Source organism: Ranitomeya variabilis, chromosome 3, assembly GCF_051348905.1.
Source record: "Ranitomeya variabilis isolate aRanVar5 chromosome 3, aRanVar5.hap1, whole genome shotgun sequence".
Taxonomy (NCBI): domain Eukaryota; kingdom Metazoa; phylum Chordata; class Amphibia; order Anura; family Dendrobatidae; genus Ranitomeya; species Ranitomeya variabilis.
Window position 1 is genome coordinate 27,035,891 of NC_135234.1, and position 27,512 is coordinate 27,063,402.

General features: G+C 43.4%; 1 protein-coding gene across 1 annotated transcript; it reads left to right on the forward strand.

Moving 5' to 3' along the window:
• Nucleotides 1-3,523: 3,523 nt before the first annotated feature.
• LOC143817912 (uncharacterized) lies at nucleotides 3,524-5,068 on the forward strand. Its single transcript, XM_077299383.1, has 3 exons — nucleotides 3,524-4,410; nucleotides 4,496-4,723; nucleotides 4,806-5,068. The coding sequence occupies exons 1-3, from the start codon at nucleotides 4,327-4,329 to the stop codon at nucleotides 4,890-4,892; spliced, it is 399 nt and encodes a 132-aa protein (XP_077155498.1). The 5' UTR covers nucleotides 3,524-4,326; the 3' UTR covers nucleotides 4,893-5,068.
• Nucleotides 5,069-27,512: the final 22,444 nt, after the last annotated feature.

Below are 27,512 nucleotides of genomic sequence, written 5' to 3' on the forward strand. Positions count from 1 at the left end.
ATCATGTTCTCACCCCCATAGGGGGCACTTACTTATTTTCTGCCATGTTTAGATCAATGGCGTATGTCCTCTATTATTGGTGGATGTAATGATGATGAGACTTCTACACTTGATGTCCCAACTCTCCGCCCTCATGTGAATGTTATATGGGTCCAGGAGCTTCACGAGACGTCCGGGAAGATGACAACTTATAACGAAACCTGCAGCGACACAAAGAGAGGAACCGAACCCCGAGAATCGTGGACTGGACATCGAAGAACTCATCATTAATTATAAATGAATTAGACTTTACATCCCAGAATTTTATATTCTTGTATCTGGGAGAAATAAAAATATGAAAAAACAAAGATTTTATAGTTTTGATTTTTATTATCTAGTGTTGTAACATTTAATGTGCCCATTTTTTAATACGGCAGAGACCCCAAATTTTTGCAGTTTGCCTTTTTTTTAAATAGTAGTAGTCCCCCCTTCAAGCGGAATGAAAATTAATCTAATGAAACCTAAACTTCTAGGTTTTGAAGTTGCTACATGTAGATTCACGACTGTTAACAGACATGAGATAACAGCGGCACTATGGTCATGGTGTGTACGGTATCTAGTGTACTGGCCGCTGTATTCTGGTGCAACTAATATTAGGCTATTGGAGCAATGATTTAGGCTCAAAAAATAATTTTACACAATGTGCACACTTTGGTAAGTGAACACTTCTGTATAAATTTCAGAAATTGGGAGATTTATCTTTTTTTTTTTAAAAGGCACATCTCAAAACTCAGGAATCACACTTTCATTTACCACCAGAAACAAGCCTTGGATTCAGAATTTGGATTTAGCTGCAACTTTGCAATAAGTGAATTATTTATAATTATTATTATTTATTTATATAGCACCATTAATTCCATGGTGCTGTACATGAGAAAAGGGGTTACGTACAGAGTTATATTGTTTACAGTAAGCAAATTTACAATGACAGACTGGTACAGAGGGGAGAGGACCCTGTCCTTGTGGACTTACATTCTACGGGATAATGGGGAAGAGACAGAAGGTCGGGGGTGCGGCAGCTCTGGTGGTGGTGAGGCGGCAGCTCTGGAGGTGGTGAAGCGGCAGCTCTGGCGGTGGTGATGCAGCAGCTCAGGTGGATGGTGACGTGGCAGCTCTGGCGGTGGTGATGCGGCAGCTCAGGTGGTTGGTGAGGCGACAACTCGGGTGGTTGGTGAGGCAGCAACTTGGGTGGTGGTGAGGCATCAGAATGGTTATTGCAGGCTGTAGGTGGAGCGCCCCCACACCACCGCTGGGCCGAGGGGTACCCGGTACCGGGCCTCTAAGTCTCTGCTCTGGGGTTGTCACGGTGGCTAGACCCGGTCCGTGGCCCTGCCGGTCAGTGGGGGACATCCGGTGAAATAAGTCGGTGATAGTGGTGCAGTTGTGGGGTGCAGGTCGCGGTAAATAACGAGGACACCAGGTTGCAGTCTCTTTACCTCTTTACTGAAGATCTCTGGGTCCTCAGTCCGGAATACAGATCACCAGGCTGCGCAAGTCCGGCCGGTCCAATGGCACTTCCAGAGTTCACTTTGCAGGTGGAAATCAGTGCCTTCCTTCTTAGCGCTATGTGTTGTAGTCCTTCCCTGCTGTGCTTACGGAAAGTACCCCACAACTGTTGTGTCTGTTTCTTAAGTTCCCTCACAACTCGATTAGTTGATGTTCTGCTAATCCTCCGTCCCTCCCGATGTTCTGGTTGGAACGGCACCCGTATGACGGGTAGGCTCGGAGCTCTTCCGGGACCCTAGAGTCGCCCCTCTCCACAAGTTGCCCCCCAAGACTGCATAGGTGATTAAATGTGAGACAGCCCGCCTGAGACTGACTGTCCTGCCGTAGGTTTGAAGTATTGCTTGAAGCTAGATCTCTGTATACTTCCTCGGCGTTCCGGCCGCCGGCTACACGCCTCAGTAGGATGTTGCCTCGATCTCACGGCACGACCCCTACTGGTATTCTCCTATTTGCTTCGATCTCGTTTCTCACTCAGCACAATCTATCTCTCTTCTAGTCCTTCCTTAGGGCACCGCCGCTTCTCTGTGCAGGCACGGTCCCGTTACATTCTTTCCTGTAGCCAGGTCTCCATCAGGGTCCCAAACCTGACAGAGGCCCTACCGAATCCTCTCCCGCAACACCCTCTGCCACAAGGTGTTGCCCGGTTCTTATCCAGTCAGCTTTCTAACTAACTTCCTGCCTGACCCCCAGTTTTACCCGTGTGTGAGGAGTGGCCTAATGAATAGGACCCTTAGCTCCCCCTGGTGGCCCGGCTGTGAAATGTATTGGTGTCTGTGATACCTGGTCAGACGAACTCCTTCAGTGCCATCAGACGTACCATGGCTCCCCATAGTGGCGGGACCACAGTACTGCAACGACCAGGACTCTGGGGCGCTGCATAGGCTTTCCTGAAGAGATGGGTTTTCAGGTTTCGCCTGAAGGATCCGAGGGTGGTGGATAATCGGACGTGTTGAGGCGTGGAATTCCAGAGGATAGGGGATATTCAGAAGAAATCTTGGAGGCAGTTGTGTGAGGAACAAATAAGTGTGGAGGAGAGTAGAAGGTCTTGGGAGGATCGAAGATTACGTGAGGGAAGATATTGGGAGATTAGTTCAGAGATATAGGGAGGGGACAGGTTGTGGATGGCTTTGTAGACCAGTGTTAGTAGTTTGAACTGGATTCGTTGGGAAATTGGGAACCAGTGGAGGAATTTACAGAGGGGAGAAACAAGGGAGTAGCGAGGAGAGAGGTGGATTAGCCGGGCAGCAGAGTTGAGGACATACTACCCCTGCTTGCTGGTATGTGTATTGTTATACAAAACATGTCTTTTAAAAAATTTTAATTTCTTAGACATAAAAATATTTTGCCTTTAACATTTTATTGTTTCATTTTTATTCTTGAACATTTTTACACTTCGATATCTTTCTCTCCTCTATGGAACTTCACAACAACACTTGGTAATATTGCTCACACAGTAACATTGTTGTACAGATCATTCTGAGATATCTAACATGTAAAGGTTTTCTGTTTTTTGTCAGATCCTCACACAACTGTATATAAGATTTCTCCCGTACTTCTCTCGTACTCTAGAATTTGTTACCCCTCCGGTCCGGCTCTCTGTTATGTTTGAGACCTTCAAAATTAAAATGAAAATCCTCGTTATGAAGAAAGTCTCCAATAACCCTGCTGCCACCACACGGCCGTATCAGCAGCTTCTCCTCCTCCTCTCGTCTCCTCCTTCCCTTGTAGAGCTCCAGCTCTCGCCGGCAGTGTCCTCACCTCCTGTGTAGGCGCCTGATCATTCATGAGGTTCGTGCTTCTTGTAGTTGTTCTTGTGGTCATACGTACATCGGCCGGAGATTAATGTCAGGATAAATGAGTAATAAGTGTAATATGGAAGCTGAACACTGGAGGCGATAACACCGACAAATCTGCGCTCATTTCTAGAGGGAAAGGAACTAAACTGGTGCCACACCCAACACCAGGTAGAATAGCCGACTGGTAGAGCCGCTGCTTAAGACACCGGAGTCCGGAGTTCAAACCCTGTTACTGCCGCAAGATTTTCTGTGACATTAAATTTCCTCAATTGTTAAATGTTCAAGGTTAGTAGTGAAAAGTCAGAAAAGCTCCGGACATTTATTTCATGTTTGCACATTAGCGAAAATTATCCCCTACTAACATCCAGCGATGGAGAAGATGTATGAGCGAGAAGAAGAGGCTGAATCTGCTGCCCTGAGAGCGAGCGTCACCCATCAGCACCATGAGAAAGTGCCTTAATATTGTCCTAGTCCTCACATTAGTCTCCAGCCCGGCTCAGGCCGATAACTGCAGGTTACCTGCACAGGAGAACTTTCAGGAGCTTCACCAGACGTATAAGAAAATGGTTAGTTCTAAGCCATCGTCAGTCCATGGAACGATAAAGATAAAAAAAGGAGGAAATTCAGTTCCAGTGTATGAAACAATCAGGAGAAATGTCAATAATAAAGACTAGAGAATATAAAATAATGAAAAACCCTCATATGTCTGAGCTCATCAAGATAAAAAGAAGCCTGATCATGGGTATAATAAGGAGAAAAATGTAGAAACTTCATCTGAAAAATAGCTAAAAATGATACAAATACGTAGATATAACCAATATAAAAAACACATAAAGTGACATTAATATATAACAGCGACAACAAAGGCGAAATATCAGTAAAAATGTGCAAATAGAACAAAAAATATTTATAATAAGTAAATTCCTATAATCTCCATCCAGTCTGTGAATGTTCCTGTGTTTTGTGATTTCAGATCTCTGCCGGGATGTCTCCTCTGTATATTGTATGCAGCACCAATGCCTCTTCTCATGATACGACCATTGATACATTGCTTAATCGCATCTCCAAGGTTTGTCGCTTTCCTTCTTGTTACATCTGCAGATTGGATCATCTGTTGTGTTTTCTCAGGTGTAAACGTTTCTCTTCTCTTCCAGGTGAGACGAGCCGCTGTCATCAACCCGGAAGTTTTCATCCAAACGCTTCAGTTTCTGGATGAATATTGTGATGAGCTCCGGTGCGAAGAGGAAGAATGGCGGAAGATGAGGGAAAAGCTGCAAAGTCTGATTGAGTTCTCATCTCCCTGTGAGGGAAAGGCCGATAGGAGGAGTCAGCGGAGATTCGCCACTTACTTTACTGACATGCGGTCCCTGCTGAGAAATAAGGTAAGATGTCTGTAGATGATGGCGGGACCCATCATGTTCTCACCTCCATAGGGGGCACTTACTTATTTTCTGCCGCTTTTAGAATGATGGCGTCTGCTCTCTATTAATGGTGGATGTAATGATGACGAGACTTCTACACCTGATGACCCAACACTCCGCCAGCATGTGAATGTTATATGGGTCCAGGAGCTTCACGAGACGTCAGGGGAGATGACGACTTATAACGAGACCTGCAGGGACACAAGGAGAGGAACCGAACCCCGAGAATCATGGACTGGACATTGAAGAACTCGTTGTTGTTTATAAATAAATTGGACTTTACCCAGAAATTTATATTTTGTATCTGCGAACAATAAAATTGAAAAAAAAGATTTTAACGTTTTTAGTAATATTATTTAGTGTTGTAACATTCAATGTGCCCATTTGTTTATGACGGCAGAGACCTCAAATTTTTGCAGTTTGGCTTTTTATTTAAATAGTAGTAATCCCCCTTTTAAGCGGAATGAAAATTAATTTAATTAAACCTAAACTTCTAGGTTTTATAGTCGCTACATGTAGATTCACGACTGTTAACAGACATGAGATAACAGCGGCAGTGTGGTCGTGGTGTGTACGGTATCTCGTGTACTGGCCCCTGTATTCTGGTGCATCTAATATTAGACTATTGGAGCAATGAATTAGGCTCAAAAAAGTATTTTAAACAACGTGCACGCTTTGGTTCAGGAACACTTCTGTATAAATTTCACAATTGGGGAGATTTATCTTTTTGTACAAAAAAAATGGCGCATCTCAAAACACAGGGATCAAACTTTCATTTACAAGCAGAAACAAGCCTAGAAGTCAGAATTTGGATTTTGTTGCCAAACTTGCAATCAGTGATTTAATGCTCCCTTGCTTCCAGGCATTATGTGAGGAATAAAAAGGAAGCCGCTATCAAGGTGCATTTACTGCAGGGGATCACAGATGTATAATTCACAGTCAGACACTGAGTGATGATGATGAGGAAATGCAACATTTCCCAGAATATCACCTGAATCTTAGACTTCCATTCATTCCAATTTTCCATCTGGTACATTAGCACTGAATTAATACGCCACAATCAAAATAAAAGCTTTTCCATCCCTATGCCGTGTGCTCTGAGCTCCTATCCCTACACTGTACACATGCCCGATCTTATGTTTTATACCGTCTATGATCGCCCCCTGATTGACTGTGTTACTTCATGTGATCAGATTGCTGCAGGGCATTATGGGAAAGCCTGTGCTTCTGCGCCTGACGGAAATAATGCATTTAATAAGTGTACAGCATGTGTGAAATGGGGCTAGGCAATATTTTTTTGCTGATCCTCAAAAATTAATCCCCTCACCTCTAGCGTGAAACTTTTATTAAGTTTTTGTTTGTTTGTGTCCTAAAACCACAACTTCCCCCAGTGATTTGGTTTTGCTCTCACGGCTCAGTATAGGTGACATATTAGCGTTATTCTGAGGTCGGTGCGATTACTCCGATACTGAGTGCGAATAAAATACAGATTATAATTCCTAGGAGGCGAGAATCCGAATATTTTGTAAAATTCGGTGAAAATTCAATTAATATTCATCCAATTCCTTAATTTCCAGTTAAACACTAATTGTAGATTGATTTCTATATAATCCATTTTCCGAGATCAAAACATTTTTCATTTTCTGTCTTGGGAGCCGAGTGACGTCTGTTCTGTGGGTTCATTGTTGCTTTTCTCCCATCTCTTTGCCTTATACATGACTCTTTCATCACTTTTTCTTCTTTTTTTCACAACTATATAACCATAAACTGCATTATATTCTCTACTACAGGAATGTGCATTGTGATACAAAACATGTGTTTTTTTAATTTTTCACTTCTTAGACATAAAAATCTTTTGCTTTTATTATTTTATTATTTCATTTTTATTCTTTACACATTTTTACACTTAGACACTTTTCTTTATTCTATGGGACTTCACCTGGCAAACTTATTATCACTTCTATAACACTCGGTAATATTTCTCACACAGTAACATTGTTGTACAGATCATTCTGAGATCAGGGATATCTAACATGTAAAGGTTTTCTGTGTCTTGTCTGATCCTCACACAACTGTATATAAGATTCCTCCCGTGCTTCCCCCGTACTCTAGAATTTGTTACCCAACCGGTTCGGCTCTCTGTTATGTTTACAACGTTCAAAATCAACCTTAAAATCCTCGTTATGAAGAAAGTCCCCAATAACCCTGCTGCCACCACACGGCCGTATCAGCAGCTTCTCCTCCTCCTCTCGTCTCCTCCCTTCCCTTGTAGAGCTCCAGCTCTCGCCGGCAGCGTCCTCACCTCCTGTGTAGCCGCCTGATCATTCATGAGGTTCGGGCTTCCTGTAGTTGTTCTTGTGCTCATACGTACATCGGCCGGAGATTAATGTCAGGATAAATGAGTAATAAGTGTAATATGGAAGCTGAACGCTGGAGGCGATAACACCGGCAAATCTGCGCTCATTTCTAGAGGGAAAGGAACTAAACTGGTGCCACACCCAACACCAGACAGAATAGCCGACTGGTAGAGCCGCTGCTTAAGATGCCAGAGTCCGGAGTTCAGACCCTGTTGCTGCCGCAAGATTTTCTGTAACATTAAATTTCCTCAATTGTTAAATGTTCAAGGTTAGTAGTGAAAAGTCAGAAAAGCTCCGGACATTTATTTCATGTTTGCACATTAGCGAAAATTATCCCCTACTAACATCCAGCGATGGAGAAGATGTATGAGCGAGAAGAAGAGGCTGAATCTGCTGCCCTGAGAGCGAGCGTCACCCATCAGCACCATGATAAAGTGCCTTAATATTGTCCTAGTTCTCACATTAGTCCCCAGCCCGGCTCAGGCCGATAACTGCAGGTTACCTGCACAGGAGAACTTTCAGGAGCTTCACCAGACGTATAAGAAAATGGTTAGTTCTAAGTCATCGTCAGTCCATGGAACATAAATCTAAAGATAATAAAGGAGGAAATTCAGCTCCAGTGTGTGAAACAATGAAGAGAAATGTCAATAATGAAGACTAGAGAATGTAAAATAATAAAAAACCCTCATATTTCTGAGCTCATCAAGATAAAAAAGCCTGATCATGGGTATAATAAGGAGAAAAATGTAGAAACTTCATCTGAAAAATAGTTACAAAATGATACAAATACGTAGATATAACCAATATAAAAAACACATAAAGTGACATTCATATATAACAGTGACAACAAAGGCGAAATATCAGTAAAAATGTGCAAATAGAACAAAAAATATTCACAATAAGTTAATAAATATGAAAACATACTGACACTAGAGTTATTAAACTCTCATAGTCATGAAGCGTTTTGAATTATAACAAAAACCTTTATTAATACATAAAATACATAAAGTTAAAAAATGCCTCACAATCACAGATAGTATAAATATAGAGACCAGCGATTTCTTTTGCTTTATGCCAATCCAGGTACATCAAACATTTCCTTGCATAATATGCATAGTTGGTAAAAGTATGCGGCAAACAATTGTAAACAGCACAACAGAATTTTAAAGTGACAGTGCAAACTAAGTAGTTAATAAAGTACCATGGAAATGCATTGACACCTTGCTATGGTCAAGAACCTATAGCAGATAATAACCCTCCTTATGTATAATACATCAAGAACTCAGTATAATCTGGGTTGGCATCTACCGTGTTACTGGGTCTTATTGCCTACCATGGCACTAAATAATCACCTGCGCTTTTACTAAAACTTCATAAGAACAGGCAACCTTACCCAACCAAAAAATGAGGGATACAATCAAGCCGCACTTTCAGCCCAAACTCTTACCATACATGCTCCAAATAGCACATCTCACTGTGGAGACCAACTAAGGAACAATATCCGATGTAATACGTATTACCTGAATGCTCAAGCAGTTCAGACCTCGTGGCACGCTGAGACTCTATTACCCCGACGCGCGTTTCGCACCTGCTTCTTCCTGGGGGCGTGTCATTGGTAAGGCGTCACTACTTCTTAAAAGCAGCAGCAACCAATCAGATTGCCACAGCTGGGGCATACCCCCGGTGAGTCATACTTCACAGAAAACCAATCCCAGCGCTATTACCTCAGCCAATCTAATGCTCCAAAAAAGCCGACTCCCACACCATTGGTAAATCAGCGCATCTTATTGCCGAATCTCTAAAGCCCATCACCATCGCGCTGGTTCATACACGGCAAACATAAACCGCAAGTGCCGGATCAAACATCAAAAAAGTGTAGGAACCAACCACATAGGAACGGACGGATAAACTACCCCCGCAAAGCCGTAACACAGCGAGGCAGGATCATGCAAAGGATAGCGAGGCACCGCCGACGCCTCCCCTGCAGGCTGGGGCATCGACAGTAACCATCGCCCCCGCATGAACCCCCATCCCCTACGCTGTGTTCAGCCTAATAAAACCCAATTAGTATCACTACAACAAGCGGAGATACAAGTTTTGTTCAGCAGATAACGGGATCATATGCAAGATACCAACAAGCAGCGGCACATAACCATTAACCCTTCTAACCCCTGCATACCCACACTAAATGGTGAGCATCCAAAAGGTGATACTCACATACCGGGAATACTAATAGGTGTGTAAAACTACCCTAATGCTTGTAAGTAATGCCCCATTGCTAAACACAAACAAAACACAACCATCATGGAAACTAAATAAATATAGATGGACTTAACACACATTAAATAGTTAATACATAAAAGCAAGAGTCCATTTATCAGAGTGCACCCATGGAGATAGATCCATATCAAAAGGGGATGTATAGTCCTATAAGTCACATCCAATGCTCCTGATATCTTCAGTATTGCACAAATATCCCCTAGGCAAAATCCTTGACAGGCTGCTCCTGTAGTTAAACATGCAGACTCTTCGGACTCTCCAGATCCCATCCTCATCAATGTTGATGTAATCGAAAAGTTGACCATCAATCCAAAGGATCACAATTTGACACTGGATTCTGAAAGTGATAAACTCACAATTAAAAACAATAACAAACAAAACCAAACCAAAAAACCACACGTAAATACAATAAAAACATTGTTAAAAGACCGACTCTGATGTCATGTACACAAAAAGACCAAGGAAAGAATAATTACAAAAACGACCCGAAACCAAAATTTTCATTCAACCCTTGTGGGGCCAGTGTACCCAAACGGTAGATCCACCGACTCTCCACCTGCGCTAGGGCTTTGCCCAAATCTCCCCCCCTAGGGCCTATAGTCACAAGATCTATACCCCTAACTATCATGGCGCGGGGATTGCAATTGTGAAACTTTTTGTAGTGTCTCGGGAGTGTCTTAAGACTGGCAAGATCCTCAACCGTCGCAGCCTTCTCTATATCCCGTATATGTTCTCGAACACGTAGCTTCAATTCCCTAGTTGTAAGGCCCACGTATACTTTCCCACAAGGGCAGGTGGAGTGATAGATCACCCCTTTTGTTGAACATGAAATAAATTTCCGGATCTCGTATACCTTTGAGCCATCAAAATTGGTGAATTTTTTGGTTTTAATACAATTGGCACAGGCCTTGCACCTACCACACGGAAAAAAGCCAACCAAATCCGTAACCCCACTTTTCTTCTTCACAGGCTCGTAGTGGCTGTGCACCAAAATATCCCTAAGGTTTCTTGATCTCTTAGCCACTATGTCTGGTCTTTTGGGAATGATTGATCTTAGAATTGGGTCCGTATATAAAACGTCCCAATGTCTCTCCACAATCTGCCTAAATTCTTGCCATTTGTTGTGATAACCTGTAATAAATCGTATCTGGTTCTTATCCTCCTTCCCTCTACTGCTATTATTACCATACAACAAAACATCCCTTGATGTATTTTTTGCTCTTAAGAGCCCTCTCCTAATGGTCTTCCGACCATACCCACGCTGTGAGAACCTATCAGCTAGATCCTCAGATTGCATTGCAAAGTCAGATTCGTTAGAGCAAATACGGCGAACCCGTAAAAACTGACCTACGGGTATTCCTCTGATTGTAGAGGGCAAATGTGCTGACTTAGCATGAAGCACTGAATTTGTGGCGGTACTCTTGCGGAATACATTAGTGACAATGTCTCCTTCCGGGCGGGCACGTATCTGCAAGTCAAGAAAATCCACAGATCTGCCGTGTTTGAAGGTGAGTCTAATATTTAATTCATTCTGATTCAAGTTGGTCATCAGGGAATTGAGCTCTGCTGTGCTCCCCTCCCATACAAACCAGATATCATCAATATATCTCATCCATTCTTGGATGAGATGACACTGGGGGATGGGATTACTCATAAAGATGTCCCTTTCCCACGCCCCCAGGAAGAGGTTTGCATAGGAGGGGGCACAGCAGGCCCCCATAGCGGTGCCCTGTAACTGCAGATACGTGCCACGCCCAAAAACAAAGACATTGTGTGAAAGCACATATTCCAATAGCTCCAACAGTAGTTGGACTAATTTTCTATCCAAATTACTGCATTCCAAATACCAGGCTACCGCTCTCAACCCATCAGCATGTTTTATTGAGGTGTACAGTGCCTCTACGTCAGCAGTGACCATGACACTGCCGGGACTGAGTTGGAGATTATCCAGTCTGCGTAAAGCAGCTGTAGTGTCTTTAATAAAGGAAGGAAGTTGTGACACCAGAGGTTTCAAATAATAATCCAAGACTTGAGTGATGACCTCACAAAGACCACCGTTGCCGGACACAATCGGTCTGCCCGGAGGATCAACGGGGTCTTTGTGTATCTTGGGTAACAAGTATAATGTGGGCATCCTCGGGTGCATATCTCTAACCAGTTCCCACAGTCTTTTAGGAATTGTGCCCTCCTGGAAAGCCCTTTCCAAGATATCACTCAATTGATCCTGAAAACGCTTCAAGGGGTTACCGACCAGTTTTTTGTAGCAGTCTCCATTATTAAGCAATTTATATGCCTGCTTCTCATATAAAGTATGGGGCCAGATTACTAAATTTCCGCCTTTATCGGCCGGTTTAAAGACAACGTCCCCCCAACCCTTCAGAATATCCAATGCTTTCTTCTCAGACTGTCTAATGTTAGACGGGCCAAAGCCCCTCTGGGCAAGTTTCTCTATATCATTGGTCACCAGCTTCGTAAAGATCTCTACTGCTGGACAGTTATTTAAAGCTGGAAATTTCTTTGGTTTCCCAACCAAATGGTCCGGGAATCCACTCACCTCAATAGGATTACTTTCCAATTCCAACGCTTCTAAGTTAGCCAAAGCCTCCCTCTCTTCCTCCGTGTCAAAGGTGTTGTCACCCTGTCCCTTATGATGGAGCCTCTTTAAAATCAATTTCCTCGAAAAAAGATGTAAGTCCTTCACGGATGTGAAGGGATCTAAGGAAAAGGAGGGGCAAAAGGTAAGACCTTTTTCAAGGATCGATGTCTGCTCATCAGATAGTACATGAGATGACAAATTAATTACCTTCATCCTATCGTTCCTTTGATATGGTCTCTTTTTAAAGAAATCATATGATCTGGAGTTACCGCCATATCTAGTGCGTTTATTCCATGGCACTATATCCGCCCCCTGATTTGAAGTGCCAGCATCAGACATCGAGGACGTGGAGCTAATAGAGGTAGTTCTCATTTCCCTCTTCTCCCTACTCTGGCGAGGCTCCTGCCATTTATACACCCTATTGTTCTCATAATCAGCAACATCCCTGGAATATTTTTTCATTTTGCCAGAACAAATGTCTTTTTCCCACTTTTCCAAATCACTAGTAATTTCTCTGAGGAAGGTCTCAAATTGTTCCTTCTTCAAATCCCTTTTAAGTAGGAGGTCCAGTTTATTAATCTCATCCTCTATTTTGTTGATAGACAGAGTGTTACTGTCAATAATAATTTGTAGAAACTCCAGGGAACAAGCTGAGGCTGCTGCCATCCATCGATCCACCAATTGTTGCTCACCCAAATCAAAGGTGGGGTATAACTGCACCCGCAAACCCCTGGGGATGATTTTCTGACTAACATAGTTCTCCAGGGTGGTCTTGGTCCACCAAACCTTAGTCTTTTTGTGTACATAATTTCTATATTGTTTAATCAAATCTTTATCATTATTAGAAACGTCGGTCACTGACTGAGAGGCATTCATTTGAAAAATAGTAGAAGCTTTCTGGCGCCAGGTCAATTCTCTGGCCGTAAAGTCCATGATAGACCAACCCGTGCACTGCCAAAAGACAGAAAAGTATATAATAAACATAAAGCACGAACCCATTTCCACTAAACCTAGAATGGGAAACACCTCGACATTAATGAAAACATACTGACACTAGAGTTATTAAACTCTCATAGTCATGAAGCGTTTTGAATTATAACAAAAACCTTTATTAATACATAAAATACATAAAGTTAAAAAATGCCTCACAATCACAGATAGTATAAATATAGAGACCAGCGATTTCTTTTGCTTTATGCCAATCCAGGTACATCAAACATTTCCTTGCATAATATGCATAGTTGGTAAAAGTATGCGGCAAACAATTGTAAACAGCACAACAGAATTTTAAAGTGACAGTGCAAACTAAGTAGTTAATAAAGTACCATGGAAATGCATTGACACCTTGCTATGGTCAAGAACCTATAGCAGATAATAACCCTCCTTATGTATAATACATCAAGAACTCAGTATAATCTGGGTTGGCATCTACCGTGTTACTGGGTCTTATTGCCTACCATGGCACTAAATAATCACCTGCGCTTTTACTAAAACTTCATAAGAACAGGCAACCTTACCCAACCAAAAAATGAGGGATACAATCAAGCCGCACTTTCAGCCCAAACTCTTACCATACATGCTCCAAATAGCACATCTCACTGTGGAGACCAACTAAGGAACAATATCCGATGTAATACGTATTACCTGAATGCTCAAGCAGTTCAGACCTCGTGGCACGCTGAGACTCTATTACCCCGACGCGCGTTTCGCACCTGCTTCTTCCTGGGGGCGTGTCATTGGTAAGGCGTCACTACTTCTTAAAAGCAGCAGCAACCAATCAGATTGCCACAGCTGGGGCATACCCCCGGTGAGTCATACTTCACAGAAAACCAATCCCAGCGCTATTACCTCAGCCAATCTAATGCTCCAAAAAAGCCGACTCCCACACCATTGGTAAATCAGCGCATCTTATTGCCGAATCTCTAAAGCCCATCACCATCGCGCTGGTTCATACACGGCAAACATAAACCGCAAGTGCCGGATCAAACATCAAAAAAGTGTAGGAACCAACCACATAGGAACGGACGGATAAACTACCCCCGCAAAGCCGTAACACAGCGAGGCAGGATCATGCAAAGGATAGCGAGGCACCGCCGACGCCTCCCCTGGTGGGTTTTATTAGGCTGAACACAGCGTAGGGGATGGGGGTTCATGCGGGGGCGATGGTTACTGTCGATGCCCCAGCCTGCAGGGGAGGCGTCGGCGGTGCCTCGCTATCCTTTGCATGATCCTGCCTCGCTGTGTTACGGCTTTGCGGGGGTAGTTTATCCGTCCGTTCCTATGTGGTTGGTTCCTACACTTTTTTGATGTTTGATCCGGCACTTGCGGTTTATGTTTGCCGTGTATGAACCAGCGCGATGGTGATGGGCTTTAGAGATTCGGCAATAAGATGCGCTGATTTACCAATGGTGTGGGAGTCGGCTTTTTTGGAGCATTAGATTGGCTGAGGTAATAGCGCTGGGATTGGTTTTCTGTGAAGTATGACTCACCGGGGGTATGCCCCAGCTGTGGCAATCTGATTGGTTGCTGCTGCTTTTAAGAAGTAGTGACGCCTTACCAATGACACGCCCCCAGGAAGAAGCAGGTGCGAAACGCGCGTCGGGGTAATAGAGTCTCAGCGTGCCACGAGGTCTGAACTGCTTGAGCATTCAGGTAATACGTATTACATCGGATATTGTTCCTTAGTTGGTCTCCACAGTGAGATGTGCTATTTGGAGCATGTATGGTAAGAGTTTGGGCTGAAAGTGCGGCTTGATTGTATCCCTCATTTTTTGGTTGGGTAAGGTTGCCTGTTCTTATGAAGTTTTAGTAAAAGCGCAGGTGATTATTTAGTGCCATGGTAGGCAATAAGACCCAGTAACACGGTAGATGCCAACCCAGATTATACTGAGTTCTTGATGTATTATACATAAGGAGGGTTATTATCTGCTATAGGTTCTTGACCATAGCAAGGTGTCAATGCATTTCCATGGTACTTTATTAACTACTTAGTTTGCACTGTCACTTTAAAATTCTGTTGTGCTGTTTACAATTGTTTGCCGCATACTTTTACCAACTATGCATATTATGCAAGGAAATGTTTGATGTACCTGGATTGGCATAAAGCAAAAGAAATCGCTGGTCTCTATATTTATACTATCTGTGATTGTGAGGCATTTTTTAACTTTATGTATTTTATGTATTAATAAAGGTTTTTGTTATAATTCAAAACGCTTCATGACTATGAGAGTTTAATAACTCTAGTGTCAGTATGTTTTCATTAATGTCGAGGTGTTTCCCATTCTAGGTTTAGTGGAAATGGGTTCGTGCTTTATGTTTATTATATACTTTTCTGTCTTTTGGCAGTGCACGGGTTGGTCTATCATGGACTTTACGGCCAGAGAATTGACCTGGCGCCAGAAAGCTTCTACTATTTTTCAAATGAATGCCTCTCAGTCAGTGACCGACGTTTCTAATAATGATAAAGATTTGATTAAACAATATAGAAATTATGTACACAAAAAGACTAAGGTTTGGTGGACCAAGACCACCCTGGAGAACTATGTTAGTCAGAAAATCATCCCCAGGGGTTTGCGGGTGCAGTTATACCCCACCTTTGATTTGGGTGAGCAACAATTGGTGGATCGATGGATGGCAGCAGCCTCAGCTTGTTCCCTGGAGTTTCTACAAATTATTATTGACAGTAACACTCTGTCTATCAACAAAATAGAGGATGAGATTAATAAACTGGACCTCCTACTTAAAAGGGATTTGAAGAAGGAACAATTTGAGACCTTCCTCAGAGAAATTACTAGTGATTTGGAAAAGTGGGAAAAAGACATTTGTTCTGGCAAAATGAAAAAATATTCCAGGGATGTTGCTGATTATGAGAACAATAGGGTGTATAAATGGCAGGAGCCTCGCCAGAGTAGGGAGAAGAGGGAAATGAGAACTACCTCTATTAGCTCCACGTCCTCGATGTCTGATGCTGGCACTTCAAATCAGGGGGCGGATATAGTGCCATGGAATAAACGCACTAGATATGGCGGTAACTCCAGATCATATGATTTCTTTAAAAAGAGACCATATCAAAGGAACGATAGGATGAAGGTAATTAATTTGTCATCTCATGTACTATCTGATGAGCAGACATCGATCCTTGAAAAAGGTCTTACCTTTTGCCCCTCCTTTTCCTTAGATCCCTTCACATCCGTGAAGGACTTACATCTTTTTTCGAGGAAATTGATTTTAAAGAGGCTCCATCATAAGGGACAGGGTGACAACACCTTTGACACGGAGGAAGAGAGGGAGGCTTTGGCTAACTTAGAAGCGTTGGAATTGGAAAGTAATCCTATTGAGGTGAGTGGATTCCCGGACCATTTGGTTGGGAAACCAAAGAAATTTCCAGCTTTAAATAACTGTCCAGCAGTAGAGATCTTTACGAAGCTGGTGACCAATGATATAGAGAAACTTGCCCAGAGGGGCTTTGGCCCGTCTAACATTAGACAGTCTGAGAAGAAAGCATTGGATATTCTGAAGGGTTGGGGGGACGTTGTCTTTAAACCGGCCGATAAAGGCGGAAATTTAGTAATCTGGCCCCATACTTTATATGAGAAGCAGGCATATAAATTGCTTAATAATGGAGACTGCTACAAAAAACTGGTCGGTAACCCCTTGAAGCGTTTTCAGGATCAATTGAGTGATATCTTGGAAAGGGCTTTCCAGGAGGGCACAATTCCTAAAAGACTGTGGGAACTGGTTAGAGATATGCACCCGAGGATGCCCACATTATACTTGTTACCCAAGATACACAAAGACCCCGTTGATCCTCCGGGCAGACCGATTGTGTCCGGCAACGGTGGTCTTTGTGAGGTCATCACTCAAGTCTTGGATTATTATTTGAAACCTCTGGTGTCACAACTTCCTTCCTTTATTAAAGACACTACAGCTGCTTTACGCAGACTGGATAATCTCCAACTCAGTCCCGGCAGTGTCATGGTCACTGCTGACGTAGAGGCACTGTACACCTCAATAAAACATGCTGATGGGTTGAGAGCGGTAGCCTGGTATTTGGAATGCAGTAATTTGGATAGAAAATTAGTCCAACTACTGTTGGAGCTATTGGAATATGTGCTTTCACACAATGTCTTTGTTTTTGGGCGTGGCACGTATCTGCAGTTACAGGGCACCGCTATGGGGGCCTGCTGTGCCCCCTCCTATGCAAACCTCTTCCTGGGGGCGTGGGAAAGGGACATCTTTATGAGTAATCCCATCCCCCAGTGTCATCTCATCCAAGAATGGATGAGATATATTGATGATATCTGGTTTGTATGGGAGGGGAGCACAGCAGAGCTCAATTCCCTGATGACCAACTTGAATCAGAATGAATTAAATATTAGACTCACCTTCAAACACGGCAGATCTGTGGATTTTCTTGACTTGCAGATACGTGCCCGCCCGGAAGGAGACATTGTCACTAATGTATTCCGCAAGAGTACCGCCACAAATTCAGTGCTTCATGCTAAGTCAGCACATTTGCCCTCTACAATCAGAGGAATACCCGTAGGTCAGTTTTTACGGGTTCGCCGTATTTGCTCTAACGAATCTGACTTTGCAATGCAATCTGAGGATCTAGCTGATAGGTTCTCACAGCGTGGGTATGGTCGGAAGACCATTAGGAGAGGGCTCTTAAGAGCAAAAAATACATCAAGGGATGTTTTGTTGTATGGTAATAATAGCAGTAGAGGGAAGGAGGATAAGAACCAGATACGATTTATTACAGGTTATCACAACAAATGGCAAGAATTTAGGCAGATTGTGGAGAGACATTGGGACGTTTTATATACGGACCCAATTCTAAGATCAATCATTCCCAAAAGACCAGACATAGTGGCTAAGAGATCAAGAAACCTTAGGGATATTTTGGTGCACAGCCACTACGAGCCTGTGAAGAAGAAAAGTGGGGTTACGGATTTGGTTGGCTTTTTTCCGTGTGGTAGGTGCAAGGCCTGTGCCAATTGTATTAAAACCAAAAAATTCACCAATTTTGATGGCTCAAAGGTATACGAGATCCGGAAATTTATTTCATGTTCAACAAAAGGGGTGATCTATCACTCCACCTGCCCTTGTGGGAAAGTATACGTGGGCCTTACAACTAGGGAATTGAAGCTACGTGTTCGAGAACATATACGGGATATAGAGAAGGCTGCGACGGTTGAGGATCTTGCCAGTCTTAAGACACTCCCGAGACACTACAAAAAGTTTCACAATTGCAATCCCCGCGCCATGATAGTTAGGGGTATAGATCTTGTGACTATAGGCCCTAGGGGGGGAGATTTGGGCAAAGCCCTAGCGCAGGTGGAGAGTCGGTGGATCTACCGTTTGGGTACACTGGCCCCACAAGGGTTGAATGAAAATTTTGGTTTCGGGTCGTTTTTGTAATTATTCTTTCCTTGGTCTTTTTGTGTACATGACATCAGAGTCGGTCTTTTAACAATGTTTTTATTGTATTTACGTGTGGTTTTTTGGTTTGGTTTTGTTTGTTATTGTTTTTAATTGTGAGTTTATCACTTTCAGAATCCAGTGTCAAATTGTGATCCTTTGGATTGATGGTCAACTTTTCGATTACATCAACATTGATGAGGATGGGATCTGGAGAGTCCGAAGAGTCTGCATGTTTAACTACAGGAGCAGCCTGTCAAGGATTTTGCCTAGGGGATATTTGTGCAATACTGAAGATATCAGGAGCATTGGATGTGACTTATAGGACTATACATCCCCTTTTGATATGGATCTATCTCCATGGGTGCACTCTGATAAATGGACTCTTGCTTTTATGTATTAACTATTTAATGTGTGTTAAGTCCATCTATATTTATTTAGTTTCCATGATGGTTGTGTTTTGTTTGTGTTTAGCAATGGGGCATTACTTACAAGCATTAGGGTAGTTTTACACACCTATTAGTATTCCCGGTATGTGAGTATCACCTTTTGGATGCTCACCATTTAGTGTGGGTATGCAGGGGTTAGAAGGGTTAATGGTTATGTGCCGCTGCTTGTTGGTATCTTGCATATGATCCCGTTATCTGCTGAACAAAACTTGTATCTCCGCTTGTTGTAGTGATACTAATTGGGTTTTATTAGGCTGAACACAGCGTAGGGGATGGGGGTTCATGCGGGGGCGATGGTTACTGTCGATGCCCCAGCCTGCAGGGGAGGCGTCGGCGGTGCCTCGCTATCCTTTGCATGATCCTGCCTCGCTGTGTTACGGCTTTGCGGGGGTAGTTTATCCGTCCGTTCCTATGTGGTTGGTTCCTACACTTTTTTGATGTTTGATCCGGCACTTGCGGTTTATGTTTGCCGTGTATGAACCAGCGCGATGGTGATGGGCTTTAGAGATTCGGCAATAAGATGCGCTGATTTACCAATGGTGTGGGAGTCGGCTTTTTTGGAGCATTAGATTGGCTGAGGTAATAGCGCTGGGATTGGTTTTCTGTGAAGTATGACTCACCGGGGGTATGCCCCAGCTGTGGCAATCTGATTGGTTGCTGCTGCTTTTAAGAAGTAGTGACGCCTTACCAATGACACGCCCCCAGGAAGAAGCAGGTGCGAAACGCGCGTCGGGGTAATAGAGTCTCAGCGTGCCACGAGGTCTGAACTGCTTGAGCATTCAGGTAATACGTATTACATCGGATATTGTTCCTTAGTTGGTCTCCACAGTGAGATGTGCTATTTGGAGCATGTATGGTAAGAGTTTGGGCTGAAAGTGCGGCTTGATTGTATCCCTCATTTTTTGGTTGGGTAAGGTTGCCTGTTCTTATGAAGTTTTAGTAAAAGCGCAGGTGATTATTTAGTGCCATGGTAGGCAATAAGACCCAGTAACACGGTAGATGCCAACCCAGATTATACTGAGTTCTTGATGTATTATACATAAGGAGGGTTATTATCTGCTATAGGTTCTTGACCATAGCAAGGTGTCAATGCATTTCCATGGTACTTTATTAACTACTTAGTTTGCACTGTCACTTTAAAATTCTGTTGTGCTGTTTACAATTGTTTGCCGCATACTTTTACCAACTATGCATATTATGCAAGGAAATGTTTGATGTACCTGGATTGGCATAAAGCAAAAGAAATCGCTGGTCTCTATATTTATACTATCTGTGATTGTGAGGCATTTTTTAACTTTATGTATTTTATGTATTAATAAAGGTTTTTGTTATAATTCAAAACGCTTCATGACTATGAGAGTTTAATAACTCTAGTGTCAGTATGTTTTCATTAATGTCGAGGTGTTTCCCATTCTAGGTTTAGTGGAAATGGGTTCGTGCTTTATGTTTATTATAAGTTAATAAATATGTAAATTCCTATAATTTCCATCCAGTCTGTGAATGTTCCTGTGTTTTGTGATTTCAGATCTCTGGTGGGATGTCTCCTCCGTATATTGTATGCAGCACCAATGCCTCTTCTCATGATACGACCATTGATACATTGCTTAATCGCATCTCCAAGGTTTGTCGCTTTCCTTCTTGTTACATCTGTAGATTGGATCATCCGTTGTGTTTTCTCAGGTGTAAACGTTTCTCTTCTCTTCCAGGTGAGACGAGCCGCTGTCGTCATCCAGGAATTTTTAATCCAAATGCTTCAGTTTCTGGATGAATATTGTGATGAGCTCCGGTGCGAAGAGGAAGAATGGCGGAAGATGAGGGAAAAGCTGCAAAGTCTGATGGAGTTCTCCTCTCCTTGTGAAGGAAAGGCCGATAGGAGGAGTGTTGTGAATTTGGATTCTGGGCTCCCCCGGTGGCTTCTGGTGGAATTGAACTGGTGTCTTCATCTTCTCTGTTCACCTGTTCCCATCAAGATGTGGGAGTCGCTATATAACCTTGCTGCTCTGTTAGTTGCTTGCCGGTCAACAATGTTATCAGAAGCCTCTCTGTGCTTGTTCCTGCTCCTAGACAACTACTAGATAAGTTGGACTCTTGTCCATGTTTGTTTTTGCATTTTTGTTCCAGTTCACAGCTGTAGTTTCGTTACTGTGTCTGGAAAGCTCTTGTGAACAGGAATTGCCACTCTGGTGTTATGAGTTAATGCCAGAGTTTTAAAGTAATTTCTGGATGGTGTTTTTGATAGGGTTTTCAGCTGACCATGAAAGTGTCCTTTCTGTCTTCTGCTATGTAGTAAGTGGACCTCAAATTTGCTAAACCTATTTTCATACTACGTTTGTTATTTCATCTCAACTCACCGCCAATACATGTGGGGGGCCTCTGTCTACTTTCGGGGTATTTCTCTAGAGGTGAGCTAGGACTAATATTTTCCTCTGCTAGCTTTATTTAGTCCTCCGGCTGGTGCTGGGCATCTAGAATCAACGTAGGCATGCTACCCGGCCACTGCTAGTTGTGCGTAAGGTTTAGTTCATGGTCAGCTCAGTTCCCATCTTCCAAGACCTAGTTCCTATATATGCTTATGCTATGTTCTCTTGCCATTGAGATCATGACAGTTTGACCGGCCCACAAAGTGTTAATTGTTTGGGCTGAAGCAGGAGAAAAAGAAGTGTTGAAGGGAAATTTTTTTTTTTTTTTTTCTTCCCCTCAGACTTTTGCTGCCTAGCCCTTAATTGCTGTCTAGCTGCTTCTTACCTCCTCTTAACCCTTGAATGGCTCTGTGTCCACCTGTTTGTAATGGATCTTCAGAGTGTAACTGCAGGTTTGAATAATCTCGCCACGAAGGTACAAAATTTGCAGGATTTTGTTTGTCATGCACCTGTATCTGAGCCGAGAATTCCTTTGCCGGAATTTTTCTCGGGGAATAGATCCGGGTTTCAGAATTTTCGAAATAATTGCAAATTATTTTTGTCCCTGAAATCTCGCTCTGCCGGAGACCCTGCACAGCAGGTCAGGATTGTGATTTCCTTGCTCCGGGGCGACCCTCAAGACTGGGCTTTTTCATTGACACCAGGGGATCCTGCGTTGCTCAATGTGGATGCGTTTTTTCTGGCCTTGGGGTTGCTTTATGACGAACCTCATTTGGAGCTTCAGGCAGAAAAAACTTTGATGTCCCTATCTCAGGGGCAAGATGAAGCGGAAATTTACTGCCAAAGATTCCGTAAATGGTCTGTGCTTACTCAGTGGAATGAGTGCGCCCTGGCGGCGACTTTCAGAGAGGGTCTCTCTGATGCCATTAAGGATGTTATGGTGGGGTTCCCTGTGCCTGCGGGTCTGAATGAGTCCATGACAATGGCTATTCAGATCGATAGGCGTTTGCGGGAGCGCAAACCAGTGCACCATCTGGCGGTGTCCACTGAGAAGTCGCCAGAGAGTATGCAGTGTGATAGAATTCTGTCCCGAAGCGAGCGGCAGAATTTTAGACGGAAAAATGGGTTGTGTTTCTATTGTGGTGATTCTACTCATGTTATATCAGCATGCTCTAAGCGCACTAAAAAGCTTGGTAAATCTGTTTCCATTTGCACCTTACCGTCTAAATTTATTCTATCTGTGACCCTGATTTGCTCTTTGTCATCTATTACCACGGACGCCTATGTCGACTCTGGCGCCGCTTTGAGTCTTATGGATTGGTCCTTTGCCAAACGCTGTGGGTATGATTTAGAGCCTTTGGAGACTCCTATTCCTCTGAAGGGGATTGACTCCACCCCATTGGCTAATAATAAACCACAATACTGGACACAAGTAACTATGCGTATTAATCCGGATCACCAGGAGATTATTCGCTTTCTGGTGCTGTATAATCTACATGATGATTTGGTGCTAGGATTGCCTTGGCTGCAATCTCACAACCCAGTCCTCGACTGGAGAGCTATGTCTGTGTTGAGCTGGGGATGTAAGGGGGCTCATGGGGATGTACCTGTGGTTTCCATTTCATCATCCATTCCCTCTGAAATTCCTGAGTTCCTGTCTGACTATCGTGACGTCTTTGAAGAATCCAAGCTTGGTTCGTTACCTCCGCACCGAGAGTGCGATTGTGCCATAGATTTAATCCCGGGTAGTAAATACCCAAAGGGTCGTTTATTTAATCTGTCTGTGCCTGAACATGCTGCTATGCGAGAATATATAAAGGAGTCCTTGGAAAAGGGACATATTCGTCCATCGTCATCTCCCTTAGGAGCCGGTTTTTTCTTTGTGTCAAAAAAAGACGGCTCTTTGAGACCATGTATTGATTATCGGCTTTTGAATAAAATCACTGTTAAATATCAATACCCATTGCCGTTGCTGACTGATTTGTTTGCTCGCATAAAGGGGGCCAAGTGGTTCTCTAAGATTGACCTTCGTGGGGCGTATAATTTGGTGCGAATCAGGCAGGGGGATGAGTGGAAAACCGCATTTAATACGCCCGAGGGCCACTTTGAGTATTTAGTGATGCCTTTTGGTCTTTCTAATGCTCCGTCAGTTTTCCAGTCCTTTATGCATGATATTTTTCGCGATTATTTGGATAAATTTATGATTGTGTATCTGGATGATATTCTGATTTTTTCGGATGACTGGGACTCTCATGTCCAGCAAGTCAGGAGGGTTTTTCAGGTTTTGCGGTCTAATTCTTTGTGTGTGAAGGGTTCTAAGTGTGTTTTTGGGGTACAGAGGATTTCCTTTTTGGGATATATTTTTTCCCCCTCTTCCATTGAAATGGATCCTGTCAAGGTTCAAGCTATTTGTGATTGGACGCAGCCCTCTTCTCTTAAGAGTCTTCAGAAATTTTTGGGCTTTGCTAACTTTTATCGTCGATTTATTGCTGGTTTTTCGGATATTGCTAAGCCATTGACCGATTTGACTAAGAAGGGTGCTGATGTTGCTGATTGGTCCCCTGATGCTGTGGAGGCCTTTCGGGAGCTTAAGCGCCGTTTTTCCTCTGCCCCTGTGTTGCATCAGCCTGATGTTGCTCTACCTTTTCAGGTTGAGGTCGACGCTTCTGAGATCGGAGCTGGGGCAGTGTTGTCGCAGAAAAGTTCTGACTGCTCCGTGATGAGGCCTTGTGCCTTCTTTTCCCGTAAATTTTCGCCCGCTGAGCGGAATTATGATGTTGGGAATCGGGAGCTTTTGGCCATGAAGTGGGCTTTTGAGGAGTGGCGCCATTGGCTTGAGGGGGCCAGACATCAGGTGGTGGTATTGACTGACCACAAAAATTTGATTTATCTTGAGACCGCCAGGCGCCTGAATCCTAGACAGGCGCGCTGGTCATTATTTTTCTCTCGGTTTAATTTTGTGGTGTCATACCTACCGGGTTCTAAGAATGTTAAGGCGGACGCCCTTTCTAGGAGTTTTGAGCCTGACTCGCCTGGTAACTCTGAGCCCACAGGTATCCTTAAGGATGGAGTGGTATTGTCAGCCGTTTCTCCAGACCTGCGGCGGGCCTTGCAGGAGTTTCAGGCGGATAGACCTGATCGTTGCCCACCTGATAAACTGTTTGTTCCTGATGATTGGACCAGTAGAGTCATCTCTGAGGTTCATTCTTCTGCGTTGGCAGGTCATCCTGGCATTTTTGGTACCAGGGATTTGGTGGCAAGGTCCTTCTGGTGGCCTTCCCTGTCACGAGATGTGCGAGGCTTTGTGCAGTCTTGTGACGTTTGTGCTCGGGCCAAGCCTTGTTGTTCTCGGGCTAGTGGATTATTGTTGCCCTTGCCTATTCCTAAGAGGCCTTGGACGCACATCTCGATGGATTTTATTTCAGATCTGCCTGTTTCTCAGAAGATGTCTGTCATCTGGGTGGTGTGTGACCGTTTTTCTAAGATGGTCCATTTGGTTCCTCTGCCCAAGTTACCTTCTTCTTCCGAGTTGGTTCCTCTGTTTTTTCAAAATGTTGTTCGTTTGCATGGTATTCCTGAGAATATCGTTTCTGACAGAGGGACCCAATTCGTGTCTAGATTTTGGCGGGCATTCTGTGCTAGGATGGGCATAGATTTATCTTTTTCGTCCGCTTTCCATCCTCAGACGAATGGCCAGACCGAGCGGATTAATCAGACCCTGGAGACATATCTGAGGTGTTTTGTGTCTGCTGACCAGGATGATTGGGTTGCTTTTTTGCCATTGGCGGAGTTCGCTCTCAATAATCGGGCCAGCTCTGCCACTTTGGTGTCCCCGTTTTTCTGTAATTCGGGGTTTCATCCTCGATTTTCCTCTGGTCAGGTGGAATCTTCGGATTGTCCTGGAGTGGATGCTGTGGTGGAGAGATTGCATCAGATCTGGGGGCAGGTGGTGGACAATTTGAGGTTGTCCCAGGAGAAGACTCAGCTTTTTGCCAACCGCCACCGTCGTGTTGGTCCTCGGCTTTCTGTTGGGGATTTGGTGTGGTTGTCTTCTCGTTTTGTCCCTATGAGGGTCTCTTCTCCTAAGTTTAAGCCTCGGTTTATCGGCCCGTATAAGATATTGGAGATTCTTAACCCTGTTTCCTTCCGTTTGGACCTCCCTGCATCCTTTTCTATTCATAACGTTTTTCATCGGTCATTATTGCGCAGGTATGAGGTACCGGTTGTGCCTTCCGTTGAGCCTCCTGCTCCGGTGTTGGTTGAGGGTGAGTTGGAGTACGTTGTGGAGAAAATCTTAGACTCTCGTGTTTCCAGACGGAGACTCCAGTATCTGGTCAAGTGGAAGGGATACGGCCAGGAGGATAATTCTTGGGTGAATGCATCTGATGTTCATGCCTCCGATCTGGTTCGTGCCTTTCATAGGGCCCATCCTGATCGCCCTGGTGGTTCTGGTGAGGGTTCGGTGCCCCCTCCTTGAGGGGGGGGTACTGTTGTGAATTTGGATTCTGGGCTCCCCCGGTGGCTTCTGGTGGAATTGAACTGGTGTCTTCATCTTCTCTGTTCACCTGTTCCCATCAAGATGTGGGAGTCGCTATATAACCTTGCTGCTCTGTTAGTTGCTTGCCGGTCAACAATGTTATCAGAAGCCTCTCTGTGCTTGTTCCTGCTCCTAGACAACTACTAGATAAGTTGGACTCTTGTCCATGTTTGTTTTTGCATTTTTGTTCCAGTTCACAGCTGTAGTTTCGTTACTGTGTCTGGAAAGCTCTTGTGAACAGGAATTGCCACTCTGGTGTTATGAGTTAATGCCAGAGTTTTAAAGTAATTTCTGGATGGTGTTTTTGATAGGGTTTTCAGCTGACCATGAAAGTGTCCTTTCTGTCTTCTGCTATGTAGTAAGTGGACCTCAAATTTGCTAAACCTATTTTCATACTACGTTTGTTATTTCATCTCAACTCACCGCCAATACATGTGGGGGGCCTCTGTCTACTTTCGGGGTATTTCTCTAGAGGTGAGCTAGGACTAATATTTTCCTCTGCTAGCTTTATTTAGTCCTCCGGCTGGTGCTGGGCATCTAGAATCAACGTAGGCATGCTACCCGGCCACTGCTAGTTGTGCGTAAGGTTTAGTTCATGGTCAGCTCAGTTCCCATCTTCCAAGAGCTAGTTCCTATATATGCTTATGCTATGTTCTCTTGCCATTGAGATCATGACAGAGGAGTCAGCGGATAATCGCCACTTACTTTACTGAAATGCGGTCCCTGCTGAGAAATAAGGTAAGATGTCTGTAGATGATGGCCGGACCCATCATGTTCTCACCTCCATAGGGGACACTTACTTATTTTCTGCCGTTTTTAGAATGATGGCGTCTGCCCTCTATTAACGGTGGATGTAATGATGACGAGACTTCTACACCTGATGACCCAACTCTCCGCCCGCATGTGAATGTTATGTGGGTCCAGGAGCTTCACGAGACGTAAGGGGAGATGACGACTGATAACGAGACCTGCAGGGACACAAGGAGAGGAACCGAACCCCGAGAATCGTGGACTGGACGTCGAAGAATTCGTCATTAATTATACAATAATTGGACTTTACATCTCAGAATTTTATATTCTTGTATCTGGGAAAAATAAAAATGTGAAAAAACAAAGATTTTCTAGTCTTTATTTTTATTATTTAGTATTGTAACATTCAATGTAATAAGAGCAAGATGTTAGTCTATTTTTTAGGACGACATAGAACCCAAATATTTGCAGTTTGTATATTTTTGTTTTTAAATAGTGTTATCCCCCTTTCAAGACGAATGAAAAGTAATTTAGCAAAATCTAAAATGCTCGGTTTCCAAGTTGCTACATGTAGATTCATGACTATTAAAAGATATTTTACACAACGCGCACACTTTGGTAAGTGAACACTTGTGTTTAAATTTCAGAATTATGGAGATATTCCTTTAAAAAAAATGTCACTTTTCAAAACTCAGGAATCACACTTTAATTTACGAGCAGAAACAAGCCTTGGACTCAGAAGTTGGATTTAGGTGCTAAATCTACAATCAGTGGTTTAATGCTTTCTTGCTTGCTGGCATTGTGTAAAGAAAAAATTGTAGCAGCTATCAAGGTGCATTTCTTGCAGGATATCTGTAAAAATATCTGTGAAAATTCAGATAATCTTCATCCAATTCATTTATTTCCAATTAAACACTAATTGTACATTGTTTTCAATATAATTTGTTCTTGTGTCGCCATTTTCCAAGATCAAAAACATTTTTCATTTTCTGCCTTGGGAG